The 18,872-nt window shown below is 45.6% G+C and overlaps 1 protein-coding gene, 1 long non-coding RNA gene and 1 other non-coding gene across 6 annotated transcripts in view; 2 read left to right on the plus strand and 1 right to left on the minus strand.

Moving 5' to 3' along the window:
- The window catches only part of TRAF7 (TNF receptor associated factor 7), a 38,970-nt gene extending 25,520 nt beyond the window's left edge, over positions 1-13,450 (minus strand). Inside the window, exons 1-6 of one of the 4 annotated variants that reach the window (XM_088152386.1) lie at positions 13,299-13,450; positions 8,555-8,675; positions 8,356-8,413; positions 5,641-5,729; positions 2,021-2,131; positions 181-273 (exon numbers count right to left, since the gene is read on the minus strand). In XM_088152386.1, the coding sequence (XP_088008512.1) occupies positions 181-273; positions 2,021-2,131; positions 5,641-5,729; positions 8,356-8,413; positions 8,555-8,638 (435 nt within the window). In that variant the 5' untranslated portion in view covers positions 8,639-8,675; positions 13,299-13,450. Of the gene's footprint in view, positions 1-180; positions 274-2,020; positions 2,132-2,525; positions 2,673-5,640; positions 5,733-8,355; positions 8,414-8,554; positions 8,676-13,298 lie in introns of those variants that run through there. The other 3 variants (XM_088152364.1, XM_088152375.1, XM_088152393.1) reach the window with 3 other exon arrangements.
- Positions 13,451-13,865: 415 nt separating this feature from the next.
- LOC103057071 (uncharacterized) lies at positions 13,866-18,492 on the plus strand. Its single transcript, XR_015798189.1, has 5 exons — positions 13,866-13,974; positions 14,662-14,768; positions 16,782-16,835; positions 17,187-17,226; positions 17,456-18,492. It is a non-coding gene; the product is annotated as an uncharacterized LOC103057071 (long non-coding RNA).
- On the plus strand, positions 16,885-16,967 carry LOC112542754 (small nucleolar RNA SNORD60). Its single transcript, XR_003086361.1, has one exon. It is a non-coding gene; the product is annotated as a small nucleolar RNA SNORD60 (small nucleolar RNA).
- Positions 18,493-18,872: the final 380 nt, after the last annotated feature.

The raw sequence follows: 18,872 nt of genomic DNA on the forward strand, positions 1-18,872 counted from the left end.
ATTACAGGCTACTTAGTCCAGCTTCCATACCTGGGAAGGTTCTACAGCTGACCAAACAAAGGAGCATTAGTTTGGATTCCTGCCCTAAGCAGAGAGTTGGACTGGATGGCCTAAGTTGATCCCCGAACATGCACCGATTTCATTGTGTGACCGAAATCGCAGCCTGGTTTGGCTCCTTACCCCACAGGTCGTGATCACGGGATCTTTAAACACGCTGCAACACAACTGGCAACAGAGTTTCACAGAAGGCTGCTCGGCAAACACCAGAGGCTCCTGCAACCAACCAGAACACAAAAGTGAAACTGAAAGCGCTCAAATGCAGCAATGCTCTGCCAGGCAGGGGAGTTTTGGGTATGAAGTTAATGGCAGAAAATGAAGCTCGAGGTTGTGAACGGTGGAGAGCTCACCCTGGTTAGAGGAAGAGGAGCGTATGCTGGCCTCAACCCGCCTTCCCCACGATCTCTCTGCGCTCAGCAGAGAGAAGCCTTTCTTACATCTCTTTCAATTTGATCACAGCTCTGCAGATTAGGGCCCCTCTTTCTTAGGGTGCAAAGCAGCACCTCACATTCAGGCCAGCCGAAGTGCAACCCCATCAGACCCCCAGCTAAACATATCAAGGTCAGGGAAAAGAGGGGCCAGGCAAGGGTGTAAGCAGAGCTTTCTAGGGCCCAAGCAAAACCTTTCATCTGGGCTGCAAAAATCCAGATGACTATTAGAAGACACTGAAGAATGATACCTTCTGTATCTTTCTGCTGCTATCTAGTTAGGATTAGTCCAGAGTTTTGCAGCCCAGATACCAAATGTCTCCCTTGTTCCTTCACAATCAGGGAGGAGGAGAGAAAGGAGAAGACGGAAGCAGCTAGCAGGGGAAGAGACTGGCGCGGCCGAGGATCCTTTTGCGAGGGGGCGAGGAGTGGGTAGCCAGACAGAGCCTGGTAGACCCTTCTGCCTGCAGGACCCAAAGCAGCTGCCTCTCCTGTATTGACAGGACTGCATGCTTAGTCTCCTTCTCCACCCAGGGATAACCGCCCCTGCCTCCCGGGTCCTCAAACAACCTGCACAACGTGGTCAAGATAAGGTAGCTTCCGCTCAGGGGTAAATAACACTTTGTGATGGCAGGAAGAAACCTTTTCCTTTGGGGAGAGGCAAGAGCCAAGTGGGGAAGGAAAATGTGATACAAAGTGGGTCATACACATTGATGATATCACCTTTTTGCCAAATTTTGGGGAGAGTTTTAGAACTTGTTTTGTTATTATTTTAAACAGCGCACAGCCTATTTTTGCAAATTTCCAAAGGCCCAGTGTTAGCATACTCAGGAACTGAACTACATGCATGCATGTTCACACACGTGTTGTGACTGAGAGAGAAAAGTGGGGCATTGGCTGTAAGCTCTAGACAGGCGCAGAGTGGATTTTCTGCAGGGCTGTGAATTGTGGCAAGGCACTGATTTATGGTTAAAAGAATCATGCCAGAAAAGGGTGACTTCCTTTTGGCCCTTCTAATTTCATCTACGATTACAGCCAGTATGACCAACAGCAAGGGATAACTGAAGCTACAGTCCAGAGCCCCTGTAAGCTGAACAAGGACCATGAGAAGCAGGACCAACTGGGCTGCAACACCAGCCCCATAGATTTCTTTTCTCAGAGCCCCTTCTGGCTGCAGCACTGCATGCTTGCAAGGGGCAGCTAAAAACACGGGCCTAGTATGGACCAAGAATGCCTTTGGAGACGAGAACCATCAGCTGCTGCATCAGGGAGCCACATTTGTCTTGGGTTTAGGCTCATCCTGGCTTTCCTTTTAAGCAGAGCAATAATTTATTAGGATGTCTTCATTCTGCTTCTGGGAAGATGGGGGGGGGAGGCAGAAGGCTTATTTTTTAATAATTGTCACCAATAGTTTCTTTGTAAAAAAAATACAAACAGCTGTATTTCTACTTTGGTCGTTACAAAAAAAGTTTTATATTCTTGTTCTACATCATGCATTATGGAAAGCTCCACCCCCCCAACCCCCAAATACCTACTGGCTCCTCCTCTTCCTCATGGAGAGAGAATGTTGAGCGCAGGGACATGTTGGACTCCGAATGCAATGAGCGAACGGAGATGGCAGAGTCAGACCGACGGGTGATTGGCGGCTGCAGAGAGAGAGACGGTTCGGTGACAAGCATAGTCAACAGAGAGTAGAGTGCCACGCAGCGCACAAAGAAACAGCGAGACCATCATATTCCTTTTGCAAACCTCTTCACGTTTTTTAGAAACAAGAAACAAACTGCAGGTTAAGGTGAGGCAGACAAAGCACATTTACTTGCCTTGCAAATATGTTACTTTTGCTTTTAATAGTGCACTGTAAAGCAGAAGTGTTACCCTTAACCCTTGGAAATCCTCTCACTTCTTGCACAATTCCAGCATTTCACTTAACCATCAAATCATTGGCAAAAGCTTGACAAATCTCAGACAAGTGGTTGCAAGAGCTCTCCAGGCCGACTCGGAGCTACTTTTGCCTCAGATGTGGAAACGTAAAAAGCTCACCTTCCCAACCTGGAACTATCCGATGCTCAACCAGGCTTCTGACCAGAAATGCTGGCTCCCGGCTATGATCCCTCACCAAAAACTTAGCGCACTTCTCTGTCATGGCCTCTGCTGCTTCTAAGAGCGCTTGTGGTTAGGCGGCCTCTCTCTCTCTCTCTCTCTCTCACACACACACACACACACACACACACTCAGTTCTGCCAATTTGCTTTGCGTAGATGGTTGGAGACTTCCTCCTATTCAATTCAGTCAGGGTTCTGCTCTGTGGCTTCCTGTTTGGGGGTGGGAGAGCTAGCTGGGCACGATGCCCACCAATCACCCAGTTTGTACTGGCTGCAGGCTTCTTCGGACTGGCTCAGCAAGGGCAGCTGCTAGTAATGCTACCACCTCTCAGGTTCTAAGCCAGAGAAGATCCTGGGCCAAGGGAAGGAAAGACAAGTGAGACCTACAGCATTAGTGCGAGTAAAGCAGCACCATAGTGGAGGAGCAGCAAAAAGCCAAGTTGAAAAGGAATACCTAGCTGCTGTAATCTTTAAACTGTAACTTTTAATTCATAAAACTGTAACTCAGAAGAGACAGTGGAGTTGCCCATGTCCTGGTCCCTTCGTGACTCCCATATGCAGTACCCCAAAGGAAGATCTGAAAGGAAAGTCCAGGAAATGCTGACCCTTGGCTGGTAGTGGGAGAAGGGCCTTCTCAGCAGACAGTTTATGGCACTGAACTCAGAGAGGCTCCTCTGGTTCTCACTGTGATGTCATTCCAGGCCAAACAGGTGCCAGGCACTCTCCTGCTTCTGATTTTTTTCCTTCATTTTATTGTTCAGTAGTTTTCTGGATTTGCTATTCTTGCAATGATTAGATTAGCCAGAATAGGACCAGCCTGATGGTTAAGGAAGTGATTAATGCTCCCTTGTAGAGGAGATGTATTTTCATGCCACCCACTAAGTACAAGAGGTAGTTACAGGATGTTTACTGAAGAGGTCTTCTCTTGACTTGGGAGCTTCATGTCATTATAGGCCAGTTTCAAACTCACAAAAGTGACCAGGAAGGTGGTGGCCTTGGAGTTCCAGACTAATCTAGATGATGCATGTAAGTCAATTAAACTGGGTTTTTGGCCAAGATATGGTACTGAGGCTGCTTCAGTTACATTGCTGAATGACTGGACTCCCTCGGGGGCTTTTAAAGCCATCTGCATCATTTAGGCAGGTGGAGGCTTTCAAAGTACTGCTTTGCAATGCTTCTGGCCCTTCCTGCTTGCCTGTGCCCAGAAGGTGGTGCTAGGAGACTGTAATTGTCTGTGAACCAGCGCAAGAGGCAGGGGTCACAGGATTCCTGTGCGGAAAGATCTGCATGGATGGCCAGTTGCTCAGATGTCTTTATTTAAGGTGCTAACATGAGCCTTTAAGGCCCTCAATGGTTTAGGACTGAAGGAACGGCCTCTTCTGTTGCGATGCTGTACAAATCTCCAGGCAAGGCTCTCATAAAGATGCTGCCCACTGCCAGAGGTGTACAGCTCAGGCACGGCTGAGAGGGCTTTCGCCTAGATGCTAAGGAATGAACTCTTTGACCTCCACGCTCTCTCATTTAGAAAATCTGTAAAGATGCATCTCTTTAATCCAGCCTTTCATTCATTATTGACCAATTTTAGCATTAATTTTGATACACATTAATTTTTAACTTTAAAGAAAATCGTTAGCTTCCTTGAATCCCCACTTGAGTAGAAAGGTGGGAGAGATGTTGAAATAAATAAAATGCACGTGCACATCAAAATAAAAATGAAAATAAATACATGAAACAGTTATGTATTTATATATATTTATGTTTTTAATGTTTGTTGTGAGTTGCCCAGAGTTCCCCCATCGGGGGGAGATGGGCGGGTGAGAAATTTAATAAATAAATAAAACTCTCTAAAATGGTAAGCCTTTACTTGGCAATGAATTCAAACCGGGGCCTCCTGGAAGGGAGTTTTCCACAAAGCTGTGCTGCAGCCAAGAAGGTCCTGCCCCTAGCAAGCACTCCTCTGACATTTCAGCCAGCTGGCAGGGAATCCAAAGCAGAATCCAAAGCAGAATCCAAAGCAGAAAACAAGAACCGGTATGAGCCTAACAGCCCTGGCGAGATCCACATGCCATGCTTGGATTAGAGCCTTAAAGGCAAGAAGCAGCTTAATAAAAAGGGGGCAACAGAAGGGCAGCATGAAGCTTTCTTTCTTGAGTTTTAACTATTCACCAATTTCTTTTCACTTTGAACAATTATCTGTTCTCCAAAAACATCTCCAAGGATGGCATATAAACACACAGGATATTTTTAAGCCCCAACCCAAAGATTTATGGCGTAAAGCCATATAAATAAGCCACTGTTTTCTAAAATAGCTCAAACTCAACATGTACTTTAACCCGCATTAATCCAGAATGACTGCTATTGTTAAGCTTCCCAAAAGCACCAACCACCCAAAGTTTTTACCAATATTACATTATGCTTCTGAATGTGAAATTTCTGAAAATGACTAGCTGAGCTGGTAAAAAGGCTCAGAATACAACTATAGTATTCACTGAGTTAAATAGCTTGCTTTCAACTTCTTTAAGGGAAGAAGAAGAAACTGTCATTCTGGCTAGGATTAAAACCTTACAGCAGTGTTGTCCAAACTTGGCCACTTTAAGATGAGTGGACTTCAACTCCCAGAATTCCCCAGCTGGCTGGGGAATTCTGGGAGTTGAAGTCCACTCATCTTAAAGTGGCCAAGTTTGGACAACACTGCCTTACAGGCTAACTGAAGATTGGGAAATAACAAGCGTGGATGTGAAAGCCTAACAACAGAAAACAAATCTGCATCTTGAAGACTGAGACTGCAATCCACCAGGAAACCCTTTCAGTTGAAGCCAACAAGCCCTGTTAATATTTAGGAGACCTGCGGATGAGAACTTCTAACAGAACTCTCCCATAGATGTCTTCCTATATTTAACAGCATGCCCCGTGAGGGAAGGAATCTCAACAGATACAGAGGAAAAAAAAAACAAAACAGCAAACGCCAATTTGTGACTTGAAACTGAGTAACAGAAACTGCAGACTGACTCCATTCCCAACCTTGCAGTATCTGTTCTCCCCAAAGCACGTACCATGCCATCATCCTCGTCACGGGGGGAATAGGTGAGCGTACTTGAGGAGGATGGCGTCGGGCGATGCTGTTTGAACGTACTGCTTCCGTCTGCTAGAAGGAGAATCAGGAGAGAGAGGTGAGACATTCTGCAACATAACATTAAACCACCAAGCAGCTTTGAAAAACATATCCAGAAAAAAGAAAAACAAATTAATAAAACTCCACACTTCTCTTCCAAACTTGCTGAGAGTACTCAGCCAAGGATGGAACAGAATTATTTTTTTTAAACAGCTTGGCAATGAAGAGATTTTCTACAGAACATCAGTTAATAGCTGTTAATAATTCTACCTTCCACTTATTGATCTAGGCCTAAATTCTAAATTTACCTCCTGAAAGCCAATAAACTGAACCATCACTTGAAATGTAACCATCACAGAAGTAGAAAGGATGGATCTCTAGAAATCATCAGATTTAACCCTCCTCCACGTAGGTTTTGCAATGTTTTCCAGCTGTCCACCTTCTGCCTAAATACTAGGACTGTGGACTTCTGGGTGGAGAAAATGGAGAATGTCTCCAAATAGCGGAAATGCAACCAAAGCGGGACTGGCAGCCGGGCAGCGAACCTGGGCCAGTGGAGCTTCTCTGGACAAGGAGAAGCCAGGAGATTGCCCACCTGTGCTCTGGAAGGCAGCTCCTCGCAATGAAGGAACCTGCAGGCAACTCACGAGCAGAGCGCCAAGAGCTGAGGAAGAAATATCAAGCTCACAGCCTCGTGCGGAACCTGCTTTAAGGACGCTGGGTTCTCTCAAAACTTCACTTCCTAGTGCATGTTTGGATTATAAAAATGTTTAAAGTTACAGAGATCTTCCAAGCAGCAACTAAACCACCTGGTGAGTGTTCCTTTGATCTGGGACAAGATGAAAGTAAAAAGTAAAGAAATAATTATGAGGATTTAAAAACAATTAAAAGTAAAAAGCTTGCCAAGGGTTTGAACTATGAGAGTTTAAAACAGATTAAGAGGACAGCCAAATTTGGAATATCATTCATTTTAAAGTACTTTTGAATTAATTGAATAAATACATATCTCCATGGGAATGAGGACTGTTCACATTTCCTAAGAGGGACGATTGGCTGGTTTTGTTAAACAAAGAGACAAGGGAAAGTTGTGAAAAATCATGTGACCATAGAACTAAGGAATGCCGAATGGGACTAAAGCACGAAGGATGTAGAGAAAGAAAAGAAAGACGTTACTCTTTACCTTTCCTTTCTGGTTTATAAATTAAAAAACAGAAATGGCTACTACCAGGAAAGCAGCAAAAATCACAGAAGGGAGAAGAGGATCGTTAATAGAGCAAATAACAGAAAAGGGGATTATGCCAGAGATTTTTGAAGGATGTTTGAAGAATTGGGAAAGAATGTTACAGCATCAGTGACTGAATCTGTTGAGAGAGATCTGGCTACACTTGAAGGGAGAATGGAAGATGATGCAAAGAATTTTAAAGATTAATATTCAGATGAAACCAGATTTTGTATCGGGACTTATGGACAGCCAATTAGAAAAGATTTATGTATATGGTAACTGTACTGAGTCTACTATATGCACTGGATGGATGGAAAAACACTGAAACGTCCGCAATGGAGGAGTGGATTGTGAAGATGGTGGAATTTGTAGAAATGGCAAAACTGACCTGTTTGATCAGGGATAAAACAATAAGTAGTTTTATAAAAGACTGGAAACCTCTTATGGATTTTTTGCTGAAAATGGAAAAAAATGAATTGGTGATTTATGGATTTGCTGATTAAAAAGGGTTGAATATGGAAAGAAGGGAACCACGTAATGTAATCTTAAAGAGGGAGGAGGGATAATAACTTTGTAACAGCTTATAGAGATCAGAAATCGCTTCTTTATATATCTTTCTCTTTTTTCTATTTGTACTGTTTCCTGCACTTTTTTCTTTTTTCTATTTTTCTTTATACCTTGTCACGTTTATCTTTTACCTATGTTAAAATCTCTAATAAAAATTATATTAAAAAAATACTAACATTGTGCAGTAGGTTGGATTTGGCATCCAAGAGGTTTTTTTGCAGCATGCAGGAGCATGAATGTAGCCCCTGTCTGCAACACCTTACAGCAGCCATGGCATGTTCTGGAGATAAATACTGAAGCATTGCACAGCCCCAAACACCCCCCCAAATGAAGACCTACCCCATTCCACTGTTCCAAAGGTCTCACCAATGAAGTTTCTTCTAATGTTCAACTCAAATTTGTTTCCCTACCATTTCCACCTATTGTTTCTAGCTGTCACCTGGAGCATCAGAGAACCACCTGGCAACATCTTTTGAATGTCAGGTACTTGACAATCACAATCATCTTTTCCCTTGATTTCCTTATTCCCAGGCAATCCATTGCAGCTGTCTTTCAACTGATCCATCATTTTTGTCACTCTGCGGACTCACTAACAATTATTGATGTCCTTAAATATGACCCCCAGAACTATTCTGTACTCTACACACAGCCTGATTAGAGTAGCATGCAGCCTGTTTCTGGTTCCTAGATATATTGGGAGATCACAGTGTGGGAATCTAGCTTTTATGAAATTCAACTCGGAGCTTTAACCTGATGAACAAAGTACTGGGTTTTAAGAGGAGGCCAGTAAGCCAAGGTTTCTTTATTCTGTAAACTACAATATAATTTTATATAGATTAGACAGAGCAAGAATTATTCAATCCCAACCTTTGGTGATGGTGGTCACCGCAGAATACGTAGATCCAAAAGTAGTTTCCATTCTTGTCTGCAATGGAGAGAGAACATGTTATATTCCATCCTTCATGGGTGAAAAGCAGGAATGAGATAGGCCTAACACAAAGAGAAGGGCAATTGGATAAAACTCCAAGTTGCCTGGTGAGATGACAGCCAAACTATACTGTCTTACCCCGTTAGTGTTTTCTGGGAGGGTTACTGTTGGAGAGTTACTGCTGGAGAAACGATTGTAGCGGGTATTCTTGTTGGCACTCATAATCTAGTCCCACAATGGAACATCATAAAAGCTGCTTCTAGTAACAACAACAAAAGAGATGTTTTATTCATAAATTGTATGTCACACAAAACAAGTTCTGCAAAAAAACAGCCCTACATAATTTTGTAATATCCAAAATGATGAAAGCGGTTTTTGAAGGAAAGAAGGAAAGTTCCTAAATTCCTGAAACATATCTACAGCTTACATCCAAACAATGGGAAACTGCATTAAGTTATCAAAAATTTCAGTAAGTCTGAAACTATGGCCTATACAAGAAAAAATAATATTAAGGACTTACTGGATCTCACTGTGTTTGTATCAAGTGTTCATGTAATAGGAATAATGCTTCATAAAACATGTTTTTACAATGTCCAGAAATCATTATATTAAGGGAAGATATAATTATATGCATTAATTTAAGAGACAAGGTATAGAATTTTACATGTCCATATTCTTTTGAACTATATTCCTATTACATGGAAATAGATGGCTAGACAACAGAAATTGATTTTCCATACCCTTCTTATTGCTATGAGACTAATCCATCAGAAGTATAAAGGTACGGCTCCAGTTCCTCACTGGACTGAAGATGTTATTTGAGGCTTATGAATTAGTTGCTTACAGGTACACATTATGCATGGATTATAATGAAAATGGTCGTATTTTATTGAAATTGTTGTGTAAAGCATTATACATGAAGAGTCCTTATCATTTTTCTTTTTCCCTTTGTTAAAGGTTAAATACAAAACAAACAATGAAATAAAGGGAAGAGGGTATCAAGCAGCTTTTGAAGTGAACTACAAAAGTGCTATAGTTCCTGAAATGTATCTTAAAAGCCTGTTAAATACAGAATGTTATCAATATCTGATATCCTGACTGAGTTAGTTTGACATTTCACTTCCAGCTACAAATTCCACAACTGTGGCTCCACAACTAAGAAAGCCCTACCTTGAAGACCACATTGCCAGTGAGATGCCACCTGAGTCAAGCTTTCCCACAGCAGAGAGGGTGGTGGAGAGAAAGGCTGGAAAGTGCTATGGAAGCCAGGAAGTCTGCCGGGGGAAGTTCCGGGAGAGATCGCTTCCCCCTCTGGGATGACCTGGGCTCATCTGAAAAGTGGGCAAATCCCCCCCCCTTGAACTGGCTAACCAGCAAGACAGAGCGGTTCTGCAGTTACGACTGTCCAATAAAGGGAGTTACGTCTTTTTTCTCTCCCAGCCTGTTTAATCCTTGACATGCTTTTATCTCACTGCTTGAAAGGCCTTTCTCTCCAACTCAGCTTGCTTGAAGTATCAGAATCAAGATGGGGAGAAAAGTATTTCGAGCAAAGGAAGAGCATGACAAGATAAGGTAATGACGACAGTTCCATTCCCTGGAAAAAATAAAGACCCTCTCCATCCATTGTATGAATAAAGTTCATTGTATGAATAAAATAAAGGAAGAGAGAAACCTGGCACATATGTGGCTATACTACTTCATGAAAAAAATACTCTCCATCCCTTAATGCCCCCTTTTTGGCCTTGAGACTTCACTGCAATATTCAGCCTTGCCTGAGGGCTACAAAGGAGGACAGCCATTCCCTTGAACAGGTGGGGCAATTTGTAAATATATTTTAATGGGTTTAAAGGAGTTAATTTGGTGCATTTAAGCTATCCAGAGGATGAAATTAATATCAGCAACTGTCAAAGCTTCAAGCCACATTAAACTGCTAAATGTTTCATAGCATATAAACCCACTTGTTTAAGATGCTTTCATGATATGCAGTCTGACAGAAGGAGTGAGGCTTGACAGAGCAGGAGTCTGAGCAAAGCTAAACCTTCAAAGTGCTTCATGCTTGCTGAAGTGGTCAGAAGGCATGTCTAATTGCTCAATATCAAAAACTATAGCTAGACAGAAACTTCCTGCAACAGAAAAGAGTTTTTGCTTTAATTACTCCCCAACTTTCTGGTTTACTATGGACATGGGCTTTGGGTGGGGTGGTAGATTGGAAGAAGCATTGAGCTGAGACATGGGCCTGGGCAAAACCAGTTGAGAGGGTGTTTCTGTCCTCTCACAGTAACACACGTACAAGCTTGCACAAGGAACTAACCCTTTCCAGTATGTCTGGGGAAAGCATCTGCCTGCAGAAATAAGAAGTGAAACCACCTCTGTAAGAGGTGCCTGTAGGGTAACTGCACGGAAGAGGAATGGTGAAAATAAAACTATACTGACAAGCGGGGTGAGGACAGGTAGCAACTGGATAGATGAAGGAAGAGATGGGGGAACTGGGAAGATAATGGCAGGGGAAAGTCTTTCAAGCGCAGCGCCACTAAGAGGACTGAGTAAAATCATAAGATTCACTCTCTTCAGAATTCAGGTGGCACACTGGAGGTGCAGATAGGCAAGCAAATCCTAGCGCAGTGCTAGAACCTCCGAAATTAGGCTCTGCAGACAGGCATGGAGACCACACACGTGATTTCACCAAGATCACAAAGAGTGGTGATTTCTTTTGTATCAAGTCCAAGCATGCAACCTTTTTCAGCCGGTGGCCCACAATGAATGTCCTATGCCCTGCCTAAGACCTCAGTGGGTAAGCATTACTAAAAGTGGAGCCAAACTGTTCCACCTTGCTTTTTTGCATGTTTCAGTGGGGAAGGTAAAATGAGTGCCTTGGTCCTTGCACTTTAGCTCTCTGTGAGAAAAAAATGAGCCAACTTGAGACTATTAGGGGTACAATGGTGGCTTCAAACATCAACTGTGCATCTTCACATCCATAATACGCAGGCAAAAATAAAAGATTTCAACCCCAGAGATGACTTGGAAGTTACCTATATTAAAAGAAGTCATGTGGAAAGTCAGATTTGTAAATACAAGCTTGATGTTTCTTTACAAAATGTATTTCCCAGGACCAGAGGATTTCAATACCTGCCCAAATCCTTATAAATATTTCAAAATGTTAAATACCCAGGCTGAAAGGGCAACAGCCAGAAACGATTTGCCAAAGCCCTTTTTCAGAATGTTTTCTGACCTCCAGCCAAGCCTAAAACTTTTGAACTCCCTGGTGATCTCTCTTCAAAGTCTAGGCCCAAAACTGCTTACCTTCTAAGGCCAAGCAACTGCTTAGACATTCCTTCAGGGCAGCAGCCAAATGTCTTATCTCCTTGATTTGTTAGGCTGGCCCCTCTCTACTGTGATTGATATAGGCACCTTGTTATCTTGCTGCTGTTTATTCCAAATGTATAACTTGTTAATGGCACAATATCTTTAACATCTGTGTATGTGTCATTGATGTACATGTGTAGCTCAAATATCCATTTCTATGTCTTAATGATATGCCCGTGTCACCTAAATTATATATGCTCCCCATTTATATGTGTACCCAAAACACAGATCATGGAAAGCTTAACATGTCTTTAATTGGCAGAACACCTGAAAACTAGGATCGGCCCATGTTCAGATAACACACACCTGGCACTTGAACCTTTTCCAGAGAGCTGGATCTTCACATAATGTGTCTGAAGTAGGATAATTTGAGCCTGGCCATTTGTGCCTCAAGTGAGAACTCTGGGTTGATTTGTTCAGTGATCCGTCTCTTTCACAATACACTAGGAGTGGAAAAGAGCCATTCCGCTTGCAACTCAGCAGCAGAGGAGGAAGAAAACGCCTTTAACTTTGTACTTAAACTTAAGGGCCATGTTTGCTTTAATGTTTGAGTCACCTGACTTGAGAAGGAAATAACTTTGCTTAATGGAGCAGATTGCTTCAGATGACCTTTGGAATCATTCCACCTCCCTTATTCGGTTCTGGAGGGCCCGAACTTTGTACAGAGACGTGAGAAACTAAAGGCAACGCTGCCCAGTCTGGTGCAGACCACGCCGCAGTCGGAGATCAGCTGGAGAAGGCTTATTTACCCGTGTAAAAGCGGGGCCTTCTCTGTCACACGCCAGACCCTTGGAGTGAATCTCGAACGGACCTGAGGCAGACGCCCTCACTCCGGATTTTCAGAAAGCCGCTGAAGTTCATCTGTTTCCCTAACTTTCCCTGAATGTGAAGCGGCCCCTTTGCATTCCCGAGCGGCCCGCTCGGGTGAACAGAGAGGGGGACGGACGGACGGGCGCCTCTCTAAAGCTCTAAACCGCTTTTCAGACGGCAAAGGCGGCGCTTCGGAGGCGCGTTCTCCTTTTCACGCCGGCCCGTAACGGGCAACGCAGCTGAAATATGCGCTCCAAGAAAGAACCGGGAGGCGTTTTGGGGGCCCCCAAAGAACTCCACCTACCCCCGTAGGTCGGCCTTCCGCAAGCTGCCCCTCCGGGTATGCAGGGACTACAACCCCCAGAAGCCCCAGTCGGGGAGGCCGTGATTCCATGTGCCGCACCCGTCGAGGCGGGCGAGTCCGACTCCAGGGGAGTCCGGCGGCGCTGCCCTTCCCGCGACAGGCCGGGGCGGCTCCAGCCCTGGAGGAGGAAGGCCGACGCCTCTGCTCCCGGGAGGGGCAGCTCCCATCACGGCCGCACTGACGGGGCTGATGGGAGCTGGAGTCCAGCGGCACCTGCGCCAGCCGCGGCCATCGTCCGCGCGGCGTGAGGATGATGGGTTCTGTAGTCCGGCCCAGGGCAGGGACGGGGCCCGCTCCCTCCGGGCCGGGGGCGCCCTCCTCCGCCCCGCGCGCCCTCCCGCTCACCTGTGGGCAGCGGGGGCGGCGGCGCCAGCCTCCGCGCGGCTCCCCACCGCATGGTGACTCCCCGCCACTGCCGTCGAGCGCCTAGCCGGCCGTCTGGTTCTCTCCCATCACAGTAACCGGGCCGGAAGTGTCTCTACGTCAGTCCGCTCCTGAGTCGCCGGGATTTGTAGTCCTGATCGCTCCGCTTTTACGAGAGCCGGGCGCCATTAGCTGCGTGCCGCCTACAATTCCCATCAGGGTCTGCTTTGCAGGGGACTTGGCCGCCCCTTCCGCGCCTAGTCTCGCGTTATTTGAGATCGTTTCCGCTGTCTTTCGGATTTTGAACATTGTTTCCCGCCAATCCCCGGCCCCCAAGTCGCGCCGGCTCATCCAATCAAACGACCTCAGGAGGTCGAAGAGGAAGACATCAAGCGGGTGGGCGAATGGGCGCGACTGATCAAAAAAGAAGCGAAGGAGGATTGGCCGCGAAGGGGAGTGAGAAAGAGCAACGGGATTGGTTGGTTCCGCGCACAAAAGCCAGCCAATCGGAAAGCGGAGGGGGTTATAAAAGGCGCTCCAGCGGGCGCCGTCCTCCTTTCCATTGTTCGTGCGGCAGCGCGAGGGCAGTTCTTCTGCTGGGCCTTCGGCTCGCGTGGCAGCGGGAGGGACGCGCTCTGAAGGTGTCTGCGCCGCGAACGTAAGAATAGGCCAGCCCTTGACTCTGTTTGGGGCTCCTCGGGCGCGTCTTCCTGCACTTCTATTCCCCGCTTGCGAGGCCGGGCCCCGGGGCGCGCCTGCCCGTGCCGGCGTTGGCCGTCGGCGGGAGAGCTCCCTCCGCTGCGCGGCGGCGCGAAGAAAGGCGTCGGGTCCGCCCTTTCCGAGGCCACGCGGGGCGGGGGCCTCGCCGAGAACCAGATTCCTCGCGCGGGGGGCGGCCGCGGGACTTGGACGAACAACCGAAAGAGGCGCGGGGGGGGCCCGCCCGGGGCGGGGGGCCCGGCCGTGCCGCCTGTTGAGCGCCGCCCTCACCGGGCAGCGGCGAAGAGCTGCCCCAAGAGAAGCCAGCCCCGTCCTGGGGTTGCTGCTGCCGTTGCCGCCTTTTTAATGCGTTTTGCTTAATCTTATTAGCCGCCCAACTCCAGCGGGCCCCGGGAGGCGAGCGTCCCTAACTCTCCTCCCCCTCCTCCTTCCCCCAACAACAACCCTGCGAGGTGGGCTGGCCCGGCCCCGCCCGGCCCAGAGTCCCCCAGCCGGCTCTCCTGCCTCAGGCCGGACTAGAACTCGCCGCCGGCCCCCCGTTTCCTCAGCAGTCGCTCGTTCGCTGCGCTGGACTGAGGGCGCCCGGATCCTGGCCGCGCTCCTCACGTTGCGCTTCTCCCCTCAGGCCGAGGCTTCCTTCTAGCCCGCCCGAGACGCTGCCGCAGAAGATGGGAAAGAGGGACCCGACTTTGCCGCCCGGCCTGCGGCACCGCGTCTGCCCGAGGCCGCCAGGTAGCCGGGGAAGGCTGTCCGCGGGAGGGAGGCCCGGGAAGAGGCGGTGGGCGCAGCCTTGGGGGGCCGAGAGTAACGAAAGGGCCGTCCGTGTAGGAGAAGGGAAGAGCGGCTGCCTGACCTAATCGAGGAGTCCGGCTCTTCCGTTCTGTGGCGTCAGTGGCTTTGCTGCCGGGCAGCCTGGCCAGGTATGATGCGGCTCTGCACATAAGTGCCCGTTGCACGGTTTCCTTTCCTTGGAAATAACGTTGCGCGGAGTACAGGCAAGTAAGACGCAGTAAGCCAAGGAAATTAAAGGCAAGAGGTAAGGGGAGGGAGCATCTGTTTTCTCATATTTAGCAAACTTTATCCCGAGGTAGGCAAATCCGCCTTCTTGCTCATGTTTTTCAGTTTATGTACAACTTGTAATTGTTCATTATATTTTTCCTGTCAAAGACTAAGTACATTAAGCTAATGGCATATTTTTGCCTTACTTCCAACTTAACGTTGTTGAATCTAAGCACTGCATTCTCATTTGTGCTCCTTCAGCTGCCCCTGACATCCCGCTAAGCCTCCCCTTACCTGTGGGAACCTCTCACCCTCAGCGTCTTCTCAGCCTCAGTGCTTCTGGCCTCAGCACTTCTGCCTGGAACAACTGTGTTTCAGTCCATACAGAGACCAAAACTTGCATGTTTCAGTTCAGGCACAGACTATCCAAAATGAGCTGTTCATTTTTCTTTGTAAACCGTCAAATCAGCTATGTTTTTAGAGTTATATTTATTCATTTGCCGCCTACGTGAATGAATTGACATGTTTAAACAAGATGCTCAAAACAAACATTGGGTTCAAATCAGATACTCATGGAATGGTATTCTTCATTCTGGGCTTTAAATAGTTCAGTTGCTTTTTCTGTATTCTCACCTTGTTCACACTCAACAGTTTTCATTGGATTCAGAATGTTGCACTAGAGATAAACCACCTTTACACACCACTCAAAAGAAAAAAAGCTAAGAAGGAAGCAAAAAGACCAGAACACATCCTCTCTAGTAGCTTATGCCCAGATAAGCAGGGATTAACACCAGACAAACAAGCAGAAAACAATACCCCAATCCAGGCACTACCAAGGAGAAAACCACCACCCCACCAACAGGGGCAGGGCAAGCTATTGTACATAAACGAGCAAACCCCACACTCACACTAAAGACGTTCCCTAGTCAGGTGATGAAACATTTGCAAGTCAACAGTCAAGCTCAGAGAGCACCAAGGATTACACAGTTCAGCCCTGCACTACAGAGATTCTCTTCTATTGGGAGAACATCAACTGTTCTGAATTCTTATTTCCATATGCATCCACAGCGACCTATTTTCATACTAATTAGACTTTCTCACATATAATTAGCCCGTTCACTTGTAAATGAACATAAACCTTTGTTGGTATATTTTGTTAGATCAGACTACTTTCATTCAGATCTCCTACATTCTTCTTTGTCTTGGTTTCATAAATAGACAACATCAACTTATTTTCATTGTATTCATCTTTGTTTTCATTTACTACTTTTATGTTCCAAGTTGTAATCTTCCATGCATGATGGTGATCACCAGATGAGCCCAGAGCAACCTCTGCCACCCATCATGACTTTGGTCAATTGAAGCTCTCTCAGAACACTTTTTAGTATAGAGAATGTGAAGATTAGGTTACCAGTCTTAGTTGTACCTGTGCCATGTCACCATTTACTGCTAGTGGTAAGGATAGTCCTGGTCAGTGTGGGCCCCTTTTTCCCCCCAGGATGCCACAAGTACCACTCGTGCAATTCTGTGCAAGCTAGGGTCCCATAATGTAGAGACTCTCTTGCACAGACATACTATTTATTGCCTGCATCCCGTTGACTAGGAGGTACACAGTATATTGACCTACATTCCAAATGCTGCTTCATGCATTTCCAGACTATTTTGAGGATTTGGTGTGGCTGATTTAGGCTGAGTCAATAAGCTTTCCTTTTTCTGTGCAAATAAGATTACCTTTTCCCTTTCCAGGTGTAATGTCTCCTGCTGGATGATGTAAGCTCAATATGTAGAGATTAATGAAAGGTGAGTCTTTCTTGTTTATAAGGACAAGAACTTTCCTAAGCCAAATATCAGCCAATGATGAACTCTTTAATTTTCTGACACCTCGTATGAAAACTGCTTGCAGTTAGTGATTTTAGGCATGAACTGAGGCTTGGCATTATTGATATAATACGGTGTTGGGTCTGAGCTGAAATAGGAAAAATTGTCCGTTTAGAGCGACTTCCAACAACTGGGGCCTTCCAGCTGGGCAGGGCCTCAGGTTATCAAATGTGTAAATTGCCTGGCCCAACACCTGTGGAACACTTCTAGAGTTTTGGGAAGCTGGTTTAGAAAACCAGTGTGGCACTGAGTTTTCCTTTGTTCTCTTTTTAGAAGCAGATGGGAACAGAAGAGGACAGCTATTGCAGCACAGGTAACCAACTGACTTTTTAAACCAATAAAGATAACATTGTTTTCATTACCCACATGTGGGAAAAGTCTAAAGGCATTCTTTTTCTCGGGAAGACTGTATTTGCTGTGTATTACTTAGCCGTTGTTGAATCCCTGGGACAGCGTTAATATCAGCATCGGGCAGGGAGGTTATGGAAAGGCGACTAGTAATGGTTAAAGGCCATCCAGTTGGTTGTGTGTCATTTTTGCAGGTGGGTTCATGTCCCTCAGCTGAAATGTAGCGGAAGGCAACGAAACCTGCTTTGTCACCAAGCTCTGAGTCGTGGAAATGGTGCGTCCTCCCTGACAGAGAAAAGAAGAAATGTAAACTCAGAGTACAGAGAGTTCCAGTTTCGTGTTTGCATTACTCACACATGCACAAGGAGTGTAGAGGTCAATTTGGGAATCTGCAGGCTGCCTTCACCCTGACTTGCTGGGCCCCTGCATCTTCTGGAAAGAAAACGCTGCTTTCTGGTGACTGTTGCTGTTCCTGGGCTGTTAAAACATTTTCCCGTTATTATGACAGCAAAAAACCATCAATCAGGCGTGGACACTATCTGCACCCTTTGTGACAAGCAGCATGATGAGCAGGGGTGTCAATTGTGCAATGTACATTTTTGCACAGGCATAGAGAATCCCTGCCAGTTTTCTGCTTAGCTGCTCAAATGCTGCAGGGAGGCTAGAGGACAAAAGAGTGGTGCTTCTCTGTGTGGCAGTTACAAAAAAACACATATGCCTCCTGGTGACAACTGAGGAGTCTTGCAGAGTACTGGGAATAAGATCACAAACAATAGGTTGAAATGGGGAACCCAACATTGGGGGTATATGTTGTTTAGTCTGACAGTGAAGCATTTTGGAAGTTAATGTATTGATAATTATGTCCAGTATTATTTTTCAATGTAGAATTAATAAGATATAATGCAGTCCGCTAACAATTTGTGCTTCATTCCAGTGTAGCATATTACAGTTATTACTCTGGTTCTGAGCAGTTCCCTCTCTCCAGACCAAGGACCTGTCACATAAATGGTTGAGGAGAATCTTTAAACACTATCCAAAGCTCAGCAACCTATGTATGTGCTTTCTAATTTTTTTTTTTTAATCCTTACATGGTCATCAAAATCTTGCAGTATTTCAGCGCATGCACCCACAATAATTTTAGCCAGTTTAAAAAGATCCAATATATTGTTCCAATATATGATTCCTTGCCACTAAGAAAAGTATTTAAAATAAAATGAAAAATCATTGTAAAGGACTTTGAAAGTTCATTAGTGTCCAAAATTCTGTTTATTACTATTTTCTTTTGAAATCTCCATTATACATCACTTAATTTAAGCCAATTCTGTTGTGGTGGAAAAAGTGTTATATGATCCTTATTTGATCCTTCCAAGAATAACAAGTTGGAGACTCACTTGAAATTTCTAATAACCCTGCAGTCTAGACCAGTTTTTATCAACCTTTGCAACTTTAAGATGTGTTGACTTCAACTCCCAGAATTTTGGGGGTTGAAGTGTGCACATCTTAAAGTTGCCAAGGCTGAGAAACACTGGTCTAGATACAGTGAGACTAGTTAGTTTTCAGAGTTGAATTGGGGTCTTCCAATTTTTTAGGAGGACAGAAAGGCTGCTCTAC

Source organism: Python bivittatus, unplaced genomic scaffold, assembly GCF_059951505.1.
Source record: "Python bivittatus isolate LINGU-HERP-01145 unplaced genomic scaffold, Pbiv_v1 ctg000030_np1212, whole genome shotgun sequence".
Lineage (NCBI taxonomy): Eukaryota > Metazoa > Chordata > Lepidosauria > Squamata > Pythonidae > Python > Python bivittatus.